The sequence below is a fragment of the Solenopsis invicta genome, chromosome 2 (assembly GCF_016802725.1).
Source record: "Solenopsis invicta isolate M01_SB chromosome 2, UNIL_Sinv_3.0, whole genome shotgun sequence".
Classification (NCBI taxonomy): Eukaryota; Metazoa; Arthropoda; class Insecta; order Hymenoptera; family Formicidae; genus Solenopsis; species Solenopsis invicta.
This window is the reverse complement of record NC_052665.1, coordinates 5,799,302-5,816,893: the sequence shown is the minus strand read 5'-3', so window position 1 is coordinate 5,816,893 and position 17,592 is coordinate 5,799,302. Positions and strand designations below refer to the sequence as shown.

General features: G+C 37.0%; 2 protein-coding genes and 1 long non-coding RNA gene across 6 annotated transcripts; 2 read left to right on the top strand and 1 right to left on the bottom strand.

Annotated features, from left to right (window-relative positions):
* The first annotated feature begins 15 nt into the window (after positions 1 to 15).
* Positions 16 to 4,072, top strand: LOC105200862 (squamous cell carcinoma antigen recognized by T-cells 3). Of its 2 annotated transcripts, XM_011168639.3 has the most exons (7): positions 16 to 704; positions 796 to 989; positions 1,070 to 1,947; positions 2,037 to 2,248; positions 2,318 to 2,667; positions 2,857 to 3,004; positions 3,133 to 4,072. In XM_011168639.3, exons 1-7 carry the CDS (start codon positions 272 to 274, stop codon positions 3,564 to 3,566), a joined length of 2,649 nt encoding a protein of 882 aa, XP_011166941.2. In that variant the 5' UTR covers positions 16 to 271; the 3' UTR covers positions 3,567 to 4,072. The 2 variants fall into 2 exon arrangements, with proteins under 2 accessions (XP_011166941.2, XP_011166940.2); XM_011168638.3 differs by having other exon boundaries at positions 2,037 to 2,667.
* LOC105200861 lies at positions 3,968 to 17,421 on the bottom strand. 3 transcript variants are annotated; one of them, XM_039459633.1, is made up of 7 exons: positions 12,296 to 17,421; positions 11,502 to 12,128; positions 11,199 to 11,328; positions 10,578 to 10,950; positions 8,386 to 8,643; positions 5,429 to 5,774; positions 3,968 to 4,699 (listed from the first exon to the last, which is right to left on the bottom strand). In XM_039459633.1, exons 5-7 carry the CDS (start codon positions 8,617 to 8,619, stop codon positions 4,326 to 4,328), a joined length of 954 nt encoding a protein of 317 aa, XP_039315567.1. In that variant the 5' UTR covers positions 8,620 to 8,643; positions 10,578 to 10,950; positions 11,199 to 11,328; positions 11,502 to 12,128; positions 12,296 to 17,421; the 3' UTR covers positions 3,968 to 4,325. The 3 variants fall into 3 exon arrangements, with proteins under 3 accessions (XP_039315567.1, XP_039315566.1, XP_011166939.1); XM_039459632.1 differs by having other exon boundaries at positions 11,664 to 12,128; XM_011168637.3 differs by having other exon boundaries at positions 11,199 to 17,421.
* LOC120360059 lies at positions 5,769 to 8,499 on the top strand. Its single transcript, XR_005576709.1, has 3 exons — positions 5,769 to 7,123; positions 7,267 to 8,218; positions 8,376 to 8,499. It is a non-coding gene; the product is annotated as an uncharacterized LOC120360059 (long non-coding RNA).
* Positions 17,422 to 17,592: the final 171 nt, after the last annotated feature.

Below are 17,592 nucleotides of genomic sequence, written 5' to 3'. Positions count from 1 at the left end.
TGACGATGGAGCCTCACGATGACAGGCGCAGAAATTTGGACAAGTAGCGACCTCTCACCATTTTGAATGGACCTGAGAGAACGGGTTGCTACTCCGTTGATAATTGCTCGACAATAATAACGATTGAAAGACAGCGGCAAAAGGAAGAAAGAAAAAACACGAAAACATAACCTTCAACGTCCGGGTTGTGGCGGCAGATCGACGTTATTTTAATCAAAGCGATTTAGCGAACTCCATCAGCCATTGTTTGCAGGCTCGAGTCGCGAGTAGAATGGACGAGGAGATGGATGCTGTGAACGAGGAAGCTTCTCCGGGAGAAGTCTCGAACGAAGAAGAAATGGTAATGAGTGAAACGGAGGAGAAAGCCGACAAGGAAGCGGCGGAGACCGAGTCCGAGAACGAAGACGACGACGACGACGACGACAACGATGAGGATGTTAACGAAGCGGAGGTAAAAGCCCTGGAAGCTTCCTTGTCGACGAACCCGTACGACTATTCCAGTCATGTGGCCCTGATTAACAAATTGCACACAATGGGCGAGCTCGATCGTCTGCGAACCGCCAGGAACAACATGAGCAACATATATCCGCTGAGCCCCGAGCTCTGGCTCGCGTGGTTAAGTGACGAGATCAATTTAGCGACCACCGATGAACAAAAGGCTGAAATAGTTAGGTTATGCGAGCGAGCTACCAAGGATTATGTATGTAAGTCTTTTCTCAATTGTCTCCAATAGTAGGTTTGGAACTATTATTTGTGTAATCAAGAGGATTGTGACACTGCAATGTGTACTTTCAGCTGTGGAAGTGTGGTTGGAGTATCTGCAGTTCAGCATCGGATACATGAGTAAGGATGAGGAAGGGGTAGAGAAAGTTCGCCAACTCTTTGAACATGCACTGACTGTTGTTGGAACACATGTTACAAAAGGAGCAATAATATGGGAAGCATATCGGGAATACGAAAATATGATATATATTTCTCTATTGCCATTGGTAAGAGTTTCAGCATATAGAAACAAATTTTGGACATTTTTATCTATTTTTGTTCTATATAATTATTTCTAAATTTTTAGGAAGATGATACCGATAATACAAGAAAGAAGCCTCAGTTGGAACGCATTGTCAGTCTATTCAAACGTCAATTATCTAATCCTCTTTTAGATATGGATAAAACATATGAGGAATATCAATCATGGTGTGCAAAATATGGTACAGAAATAGAAATTGATGAGAAGTCCATTTCAACATGCTATAAACAAGGCTTTGCAAAATTAAAGTCATTTCTTCCCTATGAAGAGAAGCTTATCTCTGCGCATGGTCAAAGTGAACTGCTTGACGCTTACAAAGGATATTTACTGTACATAAAACAGAATGATCCAGATCTTGTTACAATTTTGTATGAAAGAGCAATAACCGATCTGAGCCTAGAGACATCAATTTGGTTGGATTATATCACTTATCTAGAAAATGAATCACGACTTGAGCGTGTATTGAATCCAATTTATCAAAGAGCATCAAAGAACATTCCTTGGTGCTCAACAGTTTGGCAAAAGTGGATAAGATCGTATGAGTGCTGGGACAAACACATATCGGAAATACAAAAAATATTGGAGAATGCTTTGTCCGTTGGTTTTTCAACGGCGGAAGATTATCGCAATCTGTGGATTATATATCTCGAGTGTTTGCTGCGTAAACTCGAGCAGTATCCCGATGAAGAGATCGAGAAACATTTAGATGTTATTCGTAAAACGTTTAACAGAGCGTGTGAGCAGCTGGCAAAATATTTTGGTCTGGAAGGCGATCCCAATTGCGTTATCTTGCAATATTGGGCGAGATTTGAAACGATACACGCAGATAATATGGAACAAACTAGAAGATTATGGGCTGATATTCTTTCACAGGGGCATTCTGCAACAGCTTCTTACTGGATGGAATATATAGTGTTAGAAAAGTAATACATTTAAATAATAAGTTTTCTGTTTAATAATTTATATTTAACTCTGGTTTATTTTTTCAAGCATTATTCTAATTTATTTGTAGATCTTATGGAGATTCAAAGCATCTAAGAAAACTGTACCAGAAAGCATTGAATGCCACACAAGATTGGCCAGAAAGTATAGCGAATTCGTGGATCGATTTTGAGCGTGATAAGGGAACTTTGGAGCAGATGGAGTTCTGTGAAGCAAAAACAAAGGAGAAGCTTGATAAAGTTATGATAGAAAGGCAAAAAACACAACAAACTATTTCTCAGAGTGAGTCATCCATGCAAATTAAGAAAGCAAATAAGAGAAAAGTGGATGATGGCAGGTGGAAAAATTTAGGAGGTTCCCCATCGAAAATCGTCAAAAATGACGAACGAACGAAACCAAAATTACGACCAAGTATCTTGAATATTGACAGTAAAACGACAAATGATCAGGAGAAGTCGAAATCAGAAGTTGTACCACCGCCTGGTTATAAAGCGACCGAGGATAAAGATAAGGATAATAAAGATAGCCAGCACGAGGTAGATGATAATATTACAGTTTTTGTGAGTAATTTAGATTACACGACGACCGAAGACGACGTAAGAGATGTTCTAAAACCTGTTGGACCGATAACGTTATTCAGAATGATTACGGATTATAAGGGACGCAGCAAAGGATTTTGCTATGTACAATTGAGTAGTGTAGTACGTATATTTTATTGTTTAAAAAATAAACGGAAACTTCAAATGAAAATGCAGTTCTAAATGCGAAAAAGTAAGAAATATAATCGTTGAAAATATGTACATAATTATTTCAACAAATTTAATTTAATCTCTTGTTTTAAAATTTTTAAACATTCAAGATATAAGATTTAACTACTTACTGTTTTACAGGAAGCTGTGAAAGAAGCGCTAAAGTTAGATAGAACGCCTATAAAAGGACGTCCTATGTATGTTTCAAAATGCGATTCTAACAAGAGTACTAGAGGTCCAGTATTTAAATACAAGTGTACACTTGAAAAGAACAAACTCTTCGTTAAAGGTATGTCATATTTCTTCAAATCATGCAAGTGTAGAATTATTTTCTCTGTGATTTTTTTACCGTTTAGTCAGATCACATATTCTAAAAAAAAATTCCTTGAATATTATTATCTACATTCAATATTTAAGGACTTCCACTTACGACAACAAAAGAAGAATTAGAAGAGATATTTAAAATTCATGGGGATCTGAAGGAAGTTCGCCTAGTTACTTACCGTAATGGTCACTCGAAGGGCTTGGCTTACGTTGAGTATCACGACGAAGCTACCGCTGCGAAAGCCCTTTTGAACACAGATGGGATGAAGATTGAGGACAAAGTGATTAGCGTTGCGATAAGTCAACCGCCCGATCGTAAGAAAACCCAAATGGAAGAAAATGGAGGACAGACGAAGTCACTAGGCGGAACGTCGACGAGTCGTACGGCATTTGGCGTGCCTAAGACTTTATTGTCTATGGTTCCCCGTAATGTTAAAACGAGTAGCAGTAATGGTAGTGCAGCTCCGGATAAAAATACACAGATGAGTAATCAGGATTTCAGGAATATGTTTCTCAATAAAAAATAACTTGCTGCATTATATGATCATGTCTTCTCGGTCTATTGATATCACATTAATTTCGAAACTTATATCAGCTACGCATATAAAATATTAAAAAACTTACATGTTAGTAATACTGTTACAGTGAATGGATCTGCCATTGAAAATTCATCTGGCAAAAGTGCGTTATATATTACGATATACATGTGCCGTTAAAATATTAAATGTGCAGTAACTACAAAATTTTGTACGTTAAAAACTTTAACGTATAAATTGTAATGTTATTAATTATGTATACTTATATATTTCGGTGCTTTACTTTAAAAAATTTTTTTTTCTACACGTGTGTAAATGTACATTATTTTTTTCTAAAAGATTTTAGATTCTAAGAGATGCCACAATCTGTAAAGATAGGCAATTACTAATTCAGTATTAATCAATCTAAACTGTTGATACAAATCAATCTTTGCGTTTCATGTTAAGATATATGAAGGAAAAAATATATCACAAGATAAGCGATTATATAAAATAAATACTTTTAATACATATATATAAAATTATTGATTTATATACAAGAGAGTACGTGCCGAGTATGAAGATATATCGCTTGAAATGCAGTCTGTTTATGACTGAACGCTATTTATGCGTCTGTGTCATGTCTGAATGTCAGGCTCTAGAATTAGGAAAAAAATGTACTTTACACGACGATATCGCATTGAATCGGAAAAATCTCTTCGAGAGCTATCTTTTCTTCAGAGTGCGATACTGTCAATTAAGTACAGAGCTCTACAGCTGAAGCTGCGTGTTCGATACGTGATGTTGCCTTTTATGCCTTGGCGGGGCAACCGGCGGACTCTCCTGCACCAGGAGCCTCCTCGCCATGAGCCACTTTTTGGCTCTGCCGGCGTGATAGTAGTACGTGTAAAGCAACGCCATAGCGGCCAGCACCACCAATAGGCACGTACCGGCGATGACAATGCTGAACAGCCAATACGGCCCGGATTTCGGCAACGGGCTCGCGTCTGGCGGTAATCTGTCTGTTGGTGTAGAGCTGGTGGTTGGTTGCTTCGGTAGTCTCGGTGGTAACGTTGCCTCGTTATCACCAATAACGATATCGGCACAGGCTCGAAATTCTTCCTGAGGTCCACATCCCACCGCTCCTAAACGTTCATGTGACTTTATAAAACTTTATTTGATGTTTGGAGAAATTCTATATGGTATTTTATTTAGTTTTATGCGCACGGATATTATAAGTGATGTTAATACTTATTCTATAAAACATTTTCAGATAATCAATTTTGAGCCTGGTTAAAGCATCGCAAATTATTAATGTGCCAATTATTTACATAGAATAAACTTTAAGGCTTTGTCTTACTAAACGAAGAATCTCAAATGGTGATGTTATGCAAGAAGATCTGCAACACTTGAGTCATTCTTATTATGTAGGCTAAAGTAATAGTACTTTCTATCACTCCAACAGAATCTTAATGACAGAATTATTAACTGTTAACACACATAACGTTACTTTATAATTAAAATACGAGTCAGGAATATAAGGTAGAAGTCTCAAAAATGTATTTAGATTATTTGGGACGCAGCAAAATAGTCGTATCATTTTCTTACATCTCGCGTGAGAGATCTTTATGTTGTATAAAGTGTTCCAGATCGTCTTTCATATGTGAACTCTGACCCACTTTGAGCTAATTCTCGGTTATTATTTGGTTCATTATAAATTTAACAAACATACATTTGTTTTTTTTTCCAGAACCTACACACGCTTAATAACAAATACCGACCTTTGAAGTTATTATGCATTCAACGAAATATCCACGATACATATTTTACATAACATCGCCGCATACGCGTTCTGCGGTCAAATATCGGCGTACCTGTGCCGTTGCCACAGTCGCCCCAGTTATTCCCTGCAATATATCGCCACTGGAAGACACATTGGGCGCAGGTCAGACCCTCCGGTAATTTGTAATAGCCCTCAAAGACCCGGTTGCCGGGGCCAGGGTAATAGCGGGTGGATCCGTTCTCGGCACGTAGTAGATGCTGGTCCAGGCACTCCTGGGTGACCTCCCGGTCATGGTAGGTCATGGCGCAGGTGCGGAACTCGAAGTAGCCGTGATGATTCGCCGTCAACTCCACGCGAACCGGTATAACCGATCCGGTCCGATAACGCCGGACGATCACGCCGTTCCCATACTTGCCGCCCGTCTCGTGAACACGTGGCTGAAAAATAAAATAAAATAAAATAAATTATTTACTCTGTGCGCGTTTCCTTTTTATATCACATTTATTATTATATATCTCTTATATGTGTATTATACTTTTAGAATATTTCTCTCTTGGAACTCCGTTTGTATGTATGTGTAATAAGTAAGGAAATAATGTCGATGAAAGGGAGAGAAAGAGGAAAACGTGTTTCACTTCTGTTTCGGGCTGCTTTCGACCGTACGATATCAGGCATATGAATCAAGGCCAAGCGTCCCGCAATAAAAAGCCTCGCAATGAAAACGCGATTGGCCGATTAGACCGCTAAGGACACGAGACTGGATCACGGAACATTACGAAAGGCATGATTGGTAATCGCTGTCATTTTCTTCTTTCTTTTTTAATCGTGCACGAATTCTGCAGTCTACGCCATGCATAATCAAAGCGAAAACAAAATTCTAGATCTATAATTATCCATGTTGTAACTCGATGATTTAATTTGTGGTCGAATCCGGAGAGAACAAAATCTATTGTTTAGCATTCTATCTTGAATGGAGCTCACTTTCACCGATTTGTAATACAAGACAAAATTATGTTTGGAGCTTTGATTTGTGTGATATGCAAAAATGCGAAGAGAATCTCTCAAGATTGTAGAAAATTAAAAGATTATACTTTTCTGCTTTTTTTCTTAACGAAGATGCATCTGGAAAGAACAATTTTGTTGCATTATCCAAAAATTTAGATAGATAGAGATCTGAAGATAATTTTGATCATTAAAATAATTACGAAAGACGAATAATACGAATAATTATGAAAGATCATTAAAATAATTATGAATAATTATGAATTATGAAATAAATATTTATTCAACTATAACGAACAATACTGCAAAACATTTTAACATTCCAACAATTAGTTTGACCGTCCTACGTAATTACTTTGACGATTTAACAAAATTGTTTTTGAATCTGTACCCAGCTAAATTTTGGGACATTTTAGCAAAATTGTTCCTTTCGTGCATGATTTCGTTGAGTGCACGATTCATTAAGGCAAATAACGTATCAATAATCGTTCACGGTTGCAACGCCGCTCTGTTATTATAAGCAGCGAAAAGAATAATTACATCTTTCTCTCGTGTTACGAGTCATTGCACGTCATTTAATTCAAAGTAATAAACTTCGCGCTTCACAGGAAGGTGCATTTCACTCACTTTCATTAGGGATAGAAAGGGAGAAATGAACAAATATCTAACAATAGCGTCGAAAATATTAGCATAGCCACCGGTAGCACTTTCTTCCGAAATGCGAAAACGCCCGATGAAAGTTTTCCTTGTTGAGAATTGTGACAATTAGACACTAGCAGTTACCGTGAGTCAACCGAATAATTATTTCGCGTTAATCATGCTATTAGTTCCATCGATGTGACATTTGCCTCGAGCCTAATAGGCGCTTTCTCATTTGTTTACCATGTAAATTTTGGCACGTTTTATTCGTTAGCATTTAAATTGCAGGTAAAAGAATCCCTGAAATTCTCCGTCTGCATTTGGACAACGGGAAGAAGAATCGGTCGACAGGCAAGACCTTTCACAGACGTATATCGCATAATTTACGGAAAAACGTGTCGACATTGCGGCGGTTTTGTGTGGTACTCCACGTTCAATGGAGCGAAGAATCGCACGTAATGTTGTACGGTCGATGTGGTAAGAGGGTAATTGTACGTGTAGCCGCCGCGTGGATTGTCATCTTTGACTCGCGAATAACTACCTTTGCCGACTTTCTATTGTCACTCAATACAATTAAATCCCTTAGATCCTTATTATTCGACAAGGCCGAGGCAGGCCGCGTTGCGTGACGAAAACAGTTCATAGCTCATCTTGAAGCATAGTGATGAGACACCTGCGACACTGTGCACGTACACGCACCAAACCGATTACTCTAATCTTCTTTCAGGAAACAAATAGAATTTGAGAAAATTCAGAGGACTCGCGAGATTTAACAAATCAAAAGAGAGGGCTAATGCGAGTCAAATGCGGTTGCTAATGCGTATAAAAAATTCGTGTTTACTAATCTTCCATTTAAAAGCTTTAGAACGTTTCGACCCGAGTTTGGGTCATCCTCAGCGATAATTTACGATAATCACGGCTTACAATAATCGAGGCTGATTATTGTAAATTATCGCTGAGGACGATCCAAAGTCGGGTCGAAACGTTCGAAAGCTTTTAAATGGAAGATTAATAAACATGAATTTTTTATACGAACTAACAACAGCGTTCGACTCGCATTAGCCCTCTCTCTTGATTTGTTAAACAGAATTTGCTGATGCGTGCCAAATTATAATGACGGCCTGAAGAGATTGCGTTAGAACCAGATTCACATGCAAGAAAACTTGATGTGTCGCTTTATGATTCTTTAATCATCAGAGCTGGGCAAAGCGTATTTCAAATACAAAATACAAAAATATCGGTAATTCTAATATTTGAATTATAAAATACAAAATACTGGCAATGTCGATTTGAAATACGAAAATACAAGTTATATCTTGCATTTCAAATCGGAAGATTTGAATATTTTGTATTTGAAATAATTTTTGCTCGGCCCTGTCTAACATTCAGCTTTTCAGGAAGACTCACCGTTGGAGAATCCCAGGCATCGCCGCAGATACCGCATTTCCCTTTGTTCCGTTGCCACTGCCTGGTGAAGCCGCCGCAATAGCACTCGTGGTCGTTGTAATCGTGAGGTGTGTCGAAGCCGTACCTCCACATGGAGGCCCTCGAGGGTGGCTCTATCAGTCTTCCATGGGCAGAGGCTCTTCTAACGACTAGCAGGCTTACGATTAATGTCAGACCAAGCGCGAGGAGACGCATGTCGGTCACGAAACGAGCCGGCCTCTGTAAAAGATCGTCGAGTCGTTAGGTAAATGCCGATCGAACGGTCGCAAATGCAATGCAATCGCGATGCGATTTGTATGTGTACTCGAACGCGCATTTGAATTTTTTTTTCCATTGCGCCGTGGATCGTTAGGTGTATCCGCACCAATGATTCACGCAACGTTAACGCTGTTCGCAGCTATGCTAATCGTTTTATATCCGAAGGAGAGAGAATGTTTCCTCGTTTCCCTTGATAATTTATTTTTTTGTATCTTATTCATTAATCTGCCTCGCGCCAGTACTTAACGTTTAACAGACCTCTTTTATTGCTACATATATAATTTTAATATTACTCTGATATACGTACGCACAATTGATTAGATTAATTTATTGTTACTTCAAGTAAAGCAGAAATTAATTCGCCGCTACTGTTTTAAACTCTGTTACAGGCGAAACAAAGCTAATTTACCGTTCCCCCAACATTGTTTCGAGCAAAAGAGTGATGATTACAACGTGTTCGCGGGTGAACAACCACGTATGGAGACGACCGAGCGGAGGTTTGATGACCTCTCTTTCTCTCTCACCGCGCGCTACTAGTGAACGTTTCGCTCGAAAAGTAACGGAGGTACGCACACGCGAATTACAACGACAACGATTAGCGGCACGAAAGCCGGCGCAGCGTACAGTAGAGATCGCAAGAATGAGAATTAATCAAGGTCAAATGTGGAACGTTTCGAACATTCGTTCGTAGTACACCGTGGAGTACATTTTACGCTGGGTATAAGCGTATAAGCGTGAACTCCGTTACTTAATCGATACCCGCCGTCCCGACGCGGTGTTGATACCAAGACGCAAAGAAGTCACGAAGGCGCATAAAATTGGCGTTTAAATGCCGACATTTGAAAGCTACGCGAGGAGAGAGAGAGATACAATGACGAAGGAGCCACTGAACCGGTTATTACACCGACACTCCACGCGCATGGTATCCCAGATATCGCAGGATATACAATATATTCGTCAAGGTAAAAACCTAGTAAAATGTATTTATGAATATATTAAATCAAGACGAGAACGATATAAATAGTTAAAAAAGATAAAAAAAGAAGATAACTTATGACCTTTCGCAACATTCTCGCGCAAGAACTCTCTTAGATTTAAACAGTCCGCCTTTAATTATCTATGTATATGCTGATTCAACTCCGCGCTACTCCATTACGGAAACTCTTGGGAATAACTTCAAGGTAGAAACGTAAATGTCTGCCTATAAATGTAACATTCGATATTAAAAAGATGTGACGAATGTGGGCGGTCTTCCGTGACATCCTTGATGTGAAAGTTTTTGTTCTGGGTTTAAATAACGAATTCGCTTTTGATTGTGGCAAAAATGTTCGATTAAAGATAAAGTTGGAATAAAAATAAATGACATCTTCACTTCTCGCTCGAGTTTCAATCTGGAAACTAGTCGTTATCATAAAATTGCTTTCCTTGTCCTCATAAAACGTCAGACATTTATTATTGTGTGTACACAATCCAGCGTTGTGAGATAATGAAAGTAAATAATAAAGCATACAATGAATCAATGGATAAAGAAAGGTGCAGAGAAAATTGTACGGCATCTTTATATTTTTCTAATGATTTGAGGCATCCTTCTCTCACCAATATGCATGTAGATTTATAAATTCGAAAGTCATGGATCCTTTAACGTCAGTTTTTCCGGAGCGAAATTGTTGATAGTTTTCGAATAATTAATGAATGAAAATGAACAACTTTCCGAGACAAAATAAATATATAACGAGATGTAGACGGCTTTTAGTTTCAGTGATTTAGTGATAAGGAAGTAACTTATTTCACGGAGAACCCGATAGAAGCGAAATCGTTATTTAAACCTCTATTCAACCGCGATTTTTCAAACTTATTAATAAAAAGATTGACTGTACTCGATTTCATGTGCTTACCTGTTCGTGGGAAAGAAGCGAAGGCCCTGCTTTCCGGCGGCACTACTCTCGCATCGGCCGCGATAGTGAGTCAGACCCGTGCGGCGAACAGGGGCCCGGACCTCGGAACCGGTCGCTAGCGACTGAACCCGACGTGGACTCGGGGGACCGACCAAGCGAGCGAGCACTCCGGCCGATCGACGGTGTGGGAGTAGGTTATTAGAACGAGGCGCTCGTCCACATTCACGACACGCTCCGACATGAGGCGAGGATGATACAGATGAGGTTCCAGGTAATGTTTTTTTTTTAAACTACCGTTGAAATTTACCGGCGAATTTAAATCGCCGTTTGACACCGCGACTTCAAAAATATGCAGGTTTCTCTCTCGCAGTACCTTTTTTTTAACAAATAAACACAACGTATATTAGCAATTATAATTATTATGAGATATTATAAATTGATTAATTAATTAATTTTAATTTTATTTTTCATTCTCCTGCCAATTTATTTCAGAGATATTTTGATTAAATATTTATTATAGAAATTATATTTACAAATCAGATCTATATAATTAATTCATTATTCAGATATTTTATACTGTAACAACTTGCTAATTAACAGACTGTAATTAATAGTGCCTACTTCTGAATTTCACCATCAAATTTTCACGAGCACACTAGCTGCTATAAATTGGAAACTGCCTCTGGCACGTCCCGACATGCTCGATGGCACGTTCAGGTGAAAACCGAGTTCAGCGATCGATAACTTCCTTCTGCAAAGAACCACGGAATTATAAAGATTGTGTATAAGACAAGAGCAGAAAATGACAATACGACATATACACTTTTCGACAAATCTAAAAAAATTCCAGATAGCAAGCTGACGTTATTTGTTATCATTTTGACGTAAAGATGTTATTGTGATATTAAAATGTCGACAAATTACCTGGGATATATCTTGGAAGCAAGACGTGATTTTATGAATTATTGAAATATTGACTTTTGATAATCTCAATAAATATCTGAAGAGGCGATAAGAGACGATACTTTCATCGATGTAAGATTCCTGGCCGGGATGATAGGAGATTAGAATTTTTCACACACATACCGTCTATAATTAGCATCCAGTTGACACGCATCTCACGCGTCTAGGCCATTAGGATAGGAATAATGACGAGGGGGGTTCCTCTTTCCATTTCTCAATGAAAGACCAGTGCCTTTCACGGACTTCTCTTCCTGTCACGTCTCCGTAACGAAAGCGTTCGCACACGCAAACGCGCCCGCATGCCCGTCGTATCTCGGAGTTGCACTTTCGCGGGACTTTCCGCTTGAAACGGAACGGAAAATATTTCCATTAGTTTGCACTGTTATGCGACGAAGTCAGCAAAGCAGCAAGACCACCAAGGAAGAAGATACAAATCAGTAGACGCGTCGCGACCACTCTCGCTCCTTCCCGAAGGATCCTCTCTTTCGGTTTCCGGCCGACCACTTGCTCGACACGCTCCTCGAACATCCGCTTCCGGCTTTTGTGACGCTCAAGTTTCATCATTACGGAGTGGTCCGATGTTACTGGCTGAAATAGTTTTTGTGAAAGAAGATGCGTGTTACAAATAATGATTTCCAAATTTTTTGATTGAGTTTTGAGAGTTTTATATGAAATATCGTTTACAACTTTAATATTTTATTTTATTTATATTATTTATAATTATAATATTTATATGGATATTTAGATATTTTTACCTGTGAATTATCCTTTCAAAAAGTTGCAGATTCCGCATTTCGTAGGATGTAATCAAGCGGCACGGGATAAATACTGCAATCTGCGACTGTGCATAGCGCATCGTTACGCGCGAATCGTCCCGCGCGAATACGTCTGTATCACAATTGGAATAGGAATACTTTCCCACGAGAACGGTGGAAATTGAGCGGAAAGCGCCGTCCGCCGTAACGGCCAGCCAAAGTGCAAATATCCTGGAAAGAGGAAGTGAATCGCGCCAGGACCTCTTCTCGCCCGAGATCGTCCGTTCTCCGGTGATTTCTATAAATTTCTAATCGACGAGCAGATCCGCACGGTTCATCAATGATACGCTCTTCGAACGTACATCCGACACGCGGAAACTAATGCCAATAAATTTTTTTTCTTTTTTCCTTTCTGTTCAATTAGCTCCGAGCCGAAGATGTTTTAGTTCGTAAACATCTTGGAAAGTCTTGGACGCAACGTCTTTGGAACTCTTAACGTATTGACACACTGAGTGTGACACCGCAAATTGCAATTTTTTTTACCCCTTCGACCAATACACAGTTGCTTTCTTTTTAGCAAAAAAAAGACGTCATGGCAAGTCACCAGAAATTGTAATTAAAAATTTTATTACGAATTCATAATGTTAAGAAATAGAAAGTGGTCGCTAATGACAACTTTCCTCGACACTTCCGTGAAGACAAAACAAATTTTCAAATTAACTAGAAATCATAATTAGACATCTGGTAACTCCGGGTTACTCTGTATACATAGTGCATACATCTTGATTAATTATGACTATAATTAATGACAATTCGTCGGAGGGAGCCTTCTCGTATTCTTATGCGATTGGATTTGGTCAAGTTCGCGATGCAAGGGCATTAATATTCATCGATCGAGCGTATCGTTGTGCAGGAAGACCGTCACGAGTGTGCATTGCATGCGCATTGCGAACGCCGTTGTCTATCGGCCCTAACAACACTGAGGAGAGGATTCCGCCGTAGGCGAAGGTCTACAACCTTCGCTTCTATTTGAGAAGTCTTTCCTTGATCCGCGCGCGCGGAATAACCGGTCTTCGCTCGGGTCCACCTACGAGGTCAAGTCCAGCTCGCAACATCTCTCGCGTGCAGTGTATTCCCTAGAGCGGATCATATCCGAATGCACGCGCTCCAATTGATGAATCGTATGAACGAATCGGGAAGAACGCCTTTGCTTTTTTGTAGTGAAAGGCTTCTGACGCTTTTTTTTCCTCTCTGGTGCATCTTTCTCTATCCTCTTCTTCTCGAGAGGTAACGTTCAAAATAGTCCAAGCTCTTTGAGAAGCGTCTCTGCGCCCCGTAGGCGTTACGTGGGAAAATGAGTAATTGATTAGGCTTCTGCTTGCTTCTCACCTCGTACGTGACATTTCAAGCAAGGTCTAGCTTCCCTCGTCAGAACGAAATAGAAATTTGCAATTTTTCCTTCGAAGAAACGCGTCTAGCAGAATTTTCTATCGCTTATCATTATTCGAATATAATATAATTGTGTGGACGGTGTAATAGTAGAAAATGAAATTCCAGGAGATTGCTAAGAGATAACAATTTATTATGTAATAATACGATAAATATCTAAAAAGATACAGTTTTCGTCTTCACAAATCATAATTTCAATAATTGTTAATATACATCAAAATTTTGAGCAATTGTATATAAATTGATAAATAATTAATAATATTTTCATACTGCAATTGTATAATCTATCCCAGTACACGTTAAGTAATTGTAGCACGAGGAAAATTTAATTTTCAAAAATTTTTTTAATAATTGGTAAAAATATATAAATATATAAAATATATAAATATATATAAATATATAATTATGATTATGAAAATTTATAAATATGCATTTATAATTTTTATCGCAAAATTAATATATATATTTTTTTTTTCATATGTCAGATATATTTAAACAATATTTATTTCACCTTCTATCCGTAACCATTTTCAGTTAAATTTGAAAATATTACAAATATATCAATATCCATTTTGACATATTACATTAACTGTACTGGAATGATACCTGTATAATACATTTCTGATTTTAATGAAGAAATTGAATAATGTATTATCAAGTAATTAATCGTACCTATACGTGCAGCATGCAGCAAATGTAATGGTTGTATGCATTACTTATTAGCAAATATGTGTACAAGTTGTTTATTTTAGGACGGAACGTGTAACATGACAAACATAATAACTAAACATACTAAAGTTGTGTATATCCGTGTCTCGATTGATATACCAAAATTCGTGTCACAAGAAAATCATTTTTTTTTGTTTTTATTTGGAAAATAATTTTTAATATTAAGAAAAAATAATCTTGAATATCAGATGACTCCTATAGTAAAAAGATGAATTTAAATTTAATGTGATGATATTGCAAGTTACTCTTGCTCAACTTACATAAGTAATTATACGATACACACATCGTCCTTGAATAAAACGCTTATACAAGTACAAGATTAATTACTCGTTTTGATGAAAGGCAGTCACGAATCTTGAGGAATGTTCCGATAAAAAGTGCAGTATAATGTGTTCAAATAGAGATTTAAAAAATGTGATATGTTGTAGATTTCGGAAAGAAACAAATCGGTGGCAATCTGTTTCCGGCGAAACGAATGAATGAACGTTCATTATTAATTGACCAAAATTTTGGCACATCTTCAATGTGTTCCAGACCATTTTTCTCTTAGAACTATTCTACATCATATATTAACAAACAATAGGCTATCTAACGTCTTAACAAAGTCATATAACACTGAAGGATAAAATTGAATGTGCATATGTTATCAATTAAAAACTGCGTATCATAAATGTGTATATATATTGTTTCGAAGAGATGGCAATATGTATCAAATTAAGTTATCGTATTGAAAAATAGTGAATGCGCAAGATTACAGTCTGACAGTGCTAAACGATACATATTCTCTCTCTTTCTCTATTCCGTAATATGTATCTAATACCTCAGATAAAAGCTACGACGATTAGCTTATATTACGATTAATAAGTATAGTGCAAAAGTTAACGTCTCTCCTATTTTCGGATGCACCGGACTAGTAGTAAGTTCCTAATTAATCGCAATATAAAAAGTCGAGTATCCTAGTAAATAGTACGAGTTACTGAGTATCACAATATTCTTTTTCGGTCTACGTAATAGTATTGACTTGGAGGAGTTTCCTATGAGACACGAATCAAATGCGTGTAATAGAAAACAGCAATCGACAGTTTTCAAGCAAAAAACAGCAATTTTTTTTTTTTCTTTAAATGCGGAATGCGAAATGTCGCGTGCGTAACTAGTGAGCAATATATTTACGATCATGAAACTCAGTTACTCCGTTCGTGATAATTAAATTGCGTTATTAAATCACTCCGTTTTTATCATGATAAACGGAGCGTTATTGAGAATTATAAATACTGTTAGGTATAAACAGTCACGCATTAATAGCAGTAGAAAGTTCTCAGCTTTAAGTTTTGCACCGATCGGAGCATTATTTTAAATTCAATTGTTTTCCTACCCCTTTTGCGATTTTGATAATGATTACAAAACGCCATGTGACACAGTGGTACAAGCGACTTGAAAAGTCAGTACTGTTCATGAAGATATTATATAAACGTTGAATTAAGAACAAAGAGGGTTACAGAGGAAATTAATCAGATAAAGTGCATCAAAGAAGATTTAGTCATACGAAATTGAATATTTAAATATATTAAGAAGATTGAAAGAATTATATAAGCAACAACAAGATAACATTTAAATCCACCGAACATGTGCTACATAATCCTAAGACGAAGGTTGAAGGCACCTGTAAAGCCCCTCCTCACAGCGCAAACTTAAAAGAACTTGCGGAACAGCTAGGAGTTAACCAAAAGACCATTATCGATCGTATGCATCGAATGAGAAAGATCCGAAAGGAAAGAAAGTGGATATCGCAAGAATGACTTAAGAGAACAAAATGCATCGGTACATCACATTGACTTTGCTAAATCGGTTTAAACAAAAGAATTGTTTGCATCAAATCATCACAGACGATGAAAAGTGAATACTATACGACAATCCTAAGCACAAAAAATCATGGGTAGATCTTAGCCAATCGACAACCCACTACAAAATTCAATATTCATATCGATAAGCTTTTACTTTATATCTGGAGGACTGGAAAGGCGTACTGTATTATGTGCTGCTGAAACCGGATAAAACAGTTTTCAAATAAAGATTGAATTTTGCCAAGAAAAAGCTAAGAACTTTTTACTATTACTAATATTACAATATTTATGTTCAATATGAGACAGTTTACAATGCAGAGGCATTTCCTGAAGGAAGAAAAAGAAAACATATTTCTTCTTCGATTCATCAGGCTTGAAAATACATTACAGGTTACAATTACAGTTTAGCGTGTACAATAGTCATATACCTAATTCCAGAATATTAAATGCGCGTCTAAGATCTTAAGGCAATAGTGTTTCCCATCTTTCGTTTTTTTTTCAACGTTAATTTTATACATTTGTCATGTTTTCCTTCATCTTCGCATTCATACTACATTCACTTTCTGCAACTTAGAAAATATTGAAAACACTGTGTGTTTCAAGAGAGAACACTAAGCGTGCCAAAAACACATAAGCGTTTGTGTATATTCAAAAATCTGTGAGAGTACCTTCGAAACTTCTGTATAATTGTATAATGCGCTTTTTAACTACATACGTGTATATATGTATGCCTTATCGCGTAAGTTGCATCCAAGTGAAAATTGTTAGTATAATTTGCAGAGGAACATAAATAGTTGTATGTATCTGTTAAAGTCATACATAACAATTTTAACATATTAAATATATTTTACAATTTACTGACTTGGAAAACCCATTCACAATTTTTTGCTTGCACTGTAAACAGATTTTACTTAAAAATATAAAGGACAGAAATATTCCATATTTCTGATTAAACATACGAAAATATTTTATATTTGTCAACTTCATCTTTTTACATTATGCAAGATCAGGATTGGGTAAGTTAATATATATTTTTTAAATTAAATTAAGTTAAAAAGCTAATGGCTTAAAAAATTAATTGATTTGCATGCAGTCACATAAACAAAAAACTAGCTCAATTAAAAATTACTGTAAGTTAAACTAATTTAAATTAAAACTTAATTTTGAAAGCATTATTTTTAAATTAGTAATTCATAATTTTTTAATAAAGTAATTATAACATGAATCAGTAAATTTAATAATTTTATTTGTAAATTAACTTTATACGTAATAAAAAAT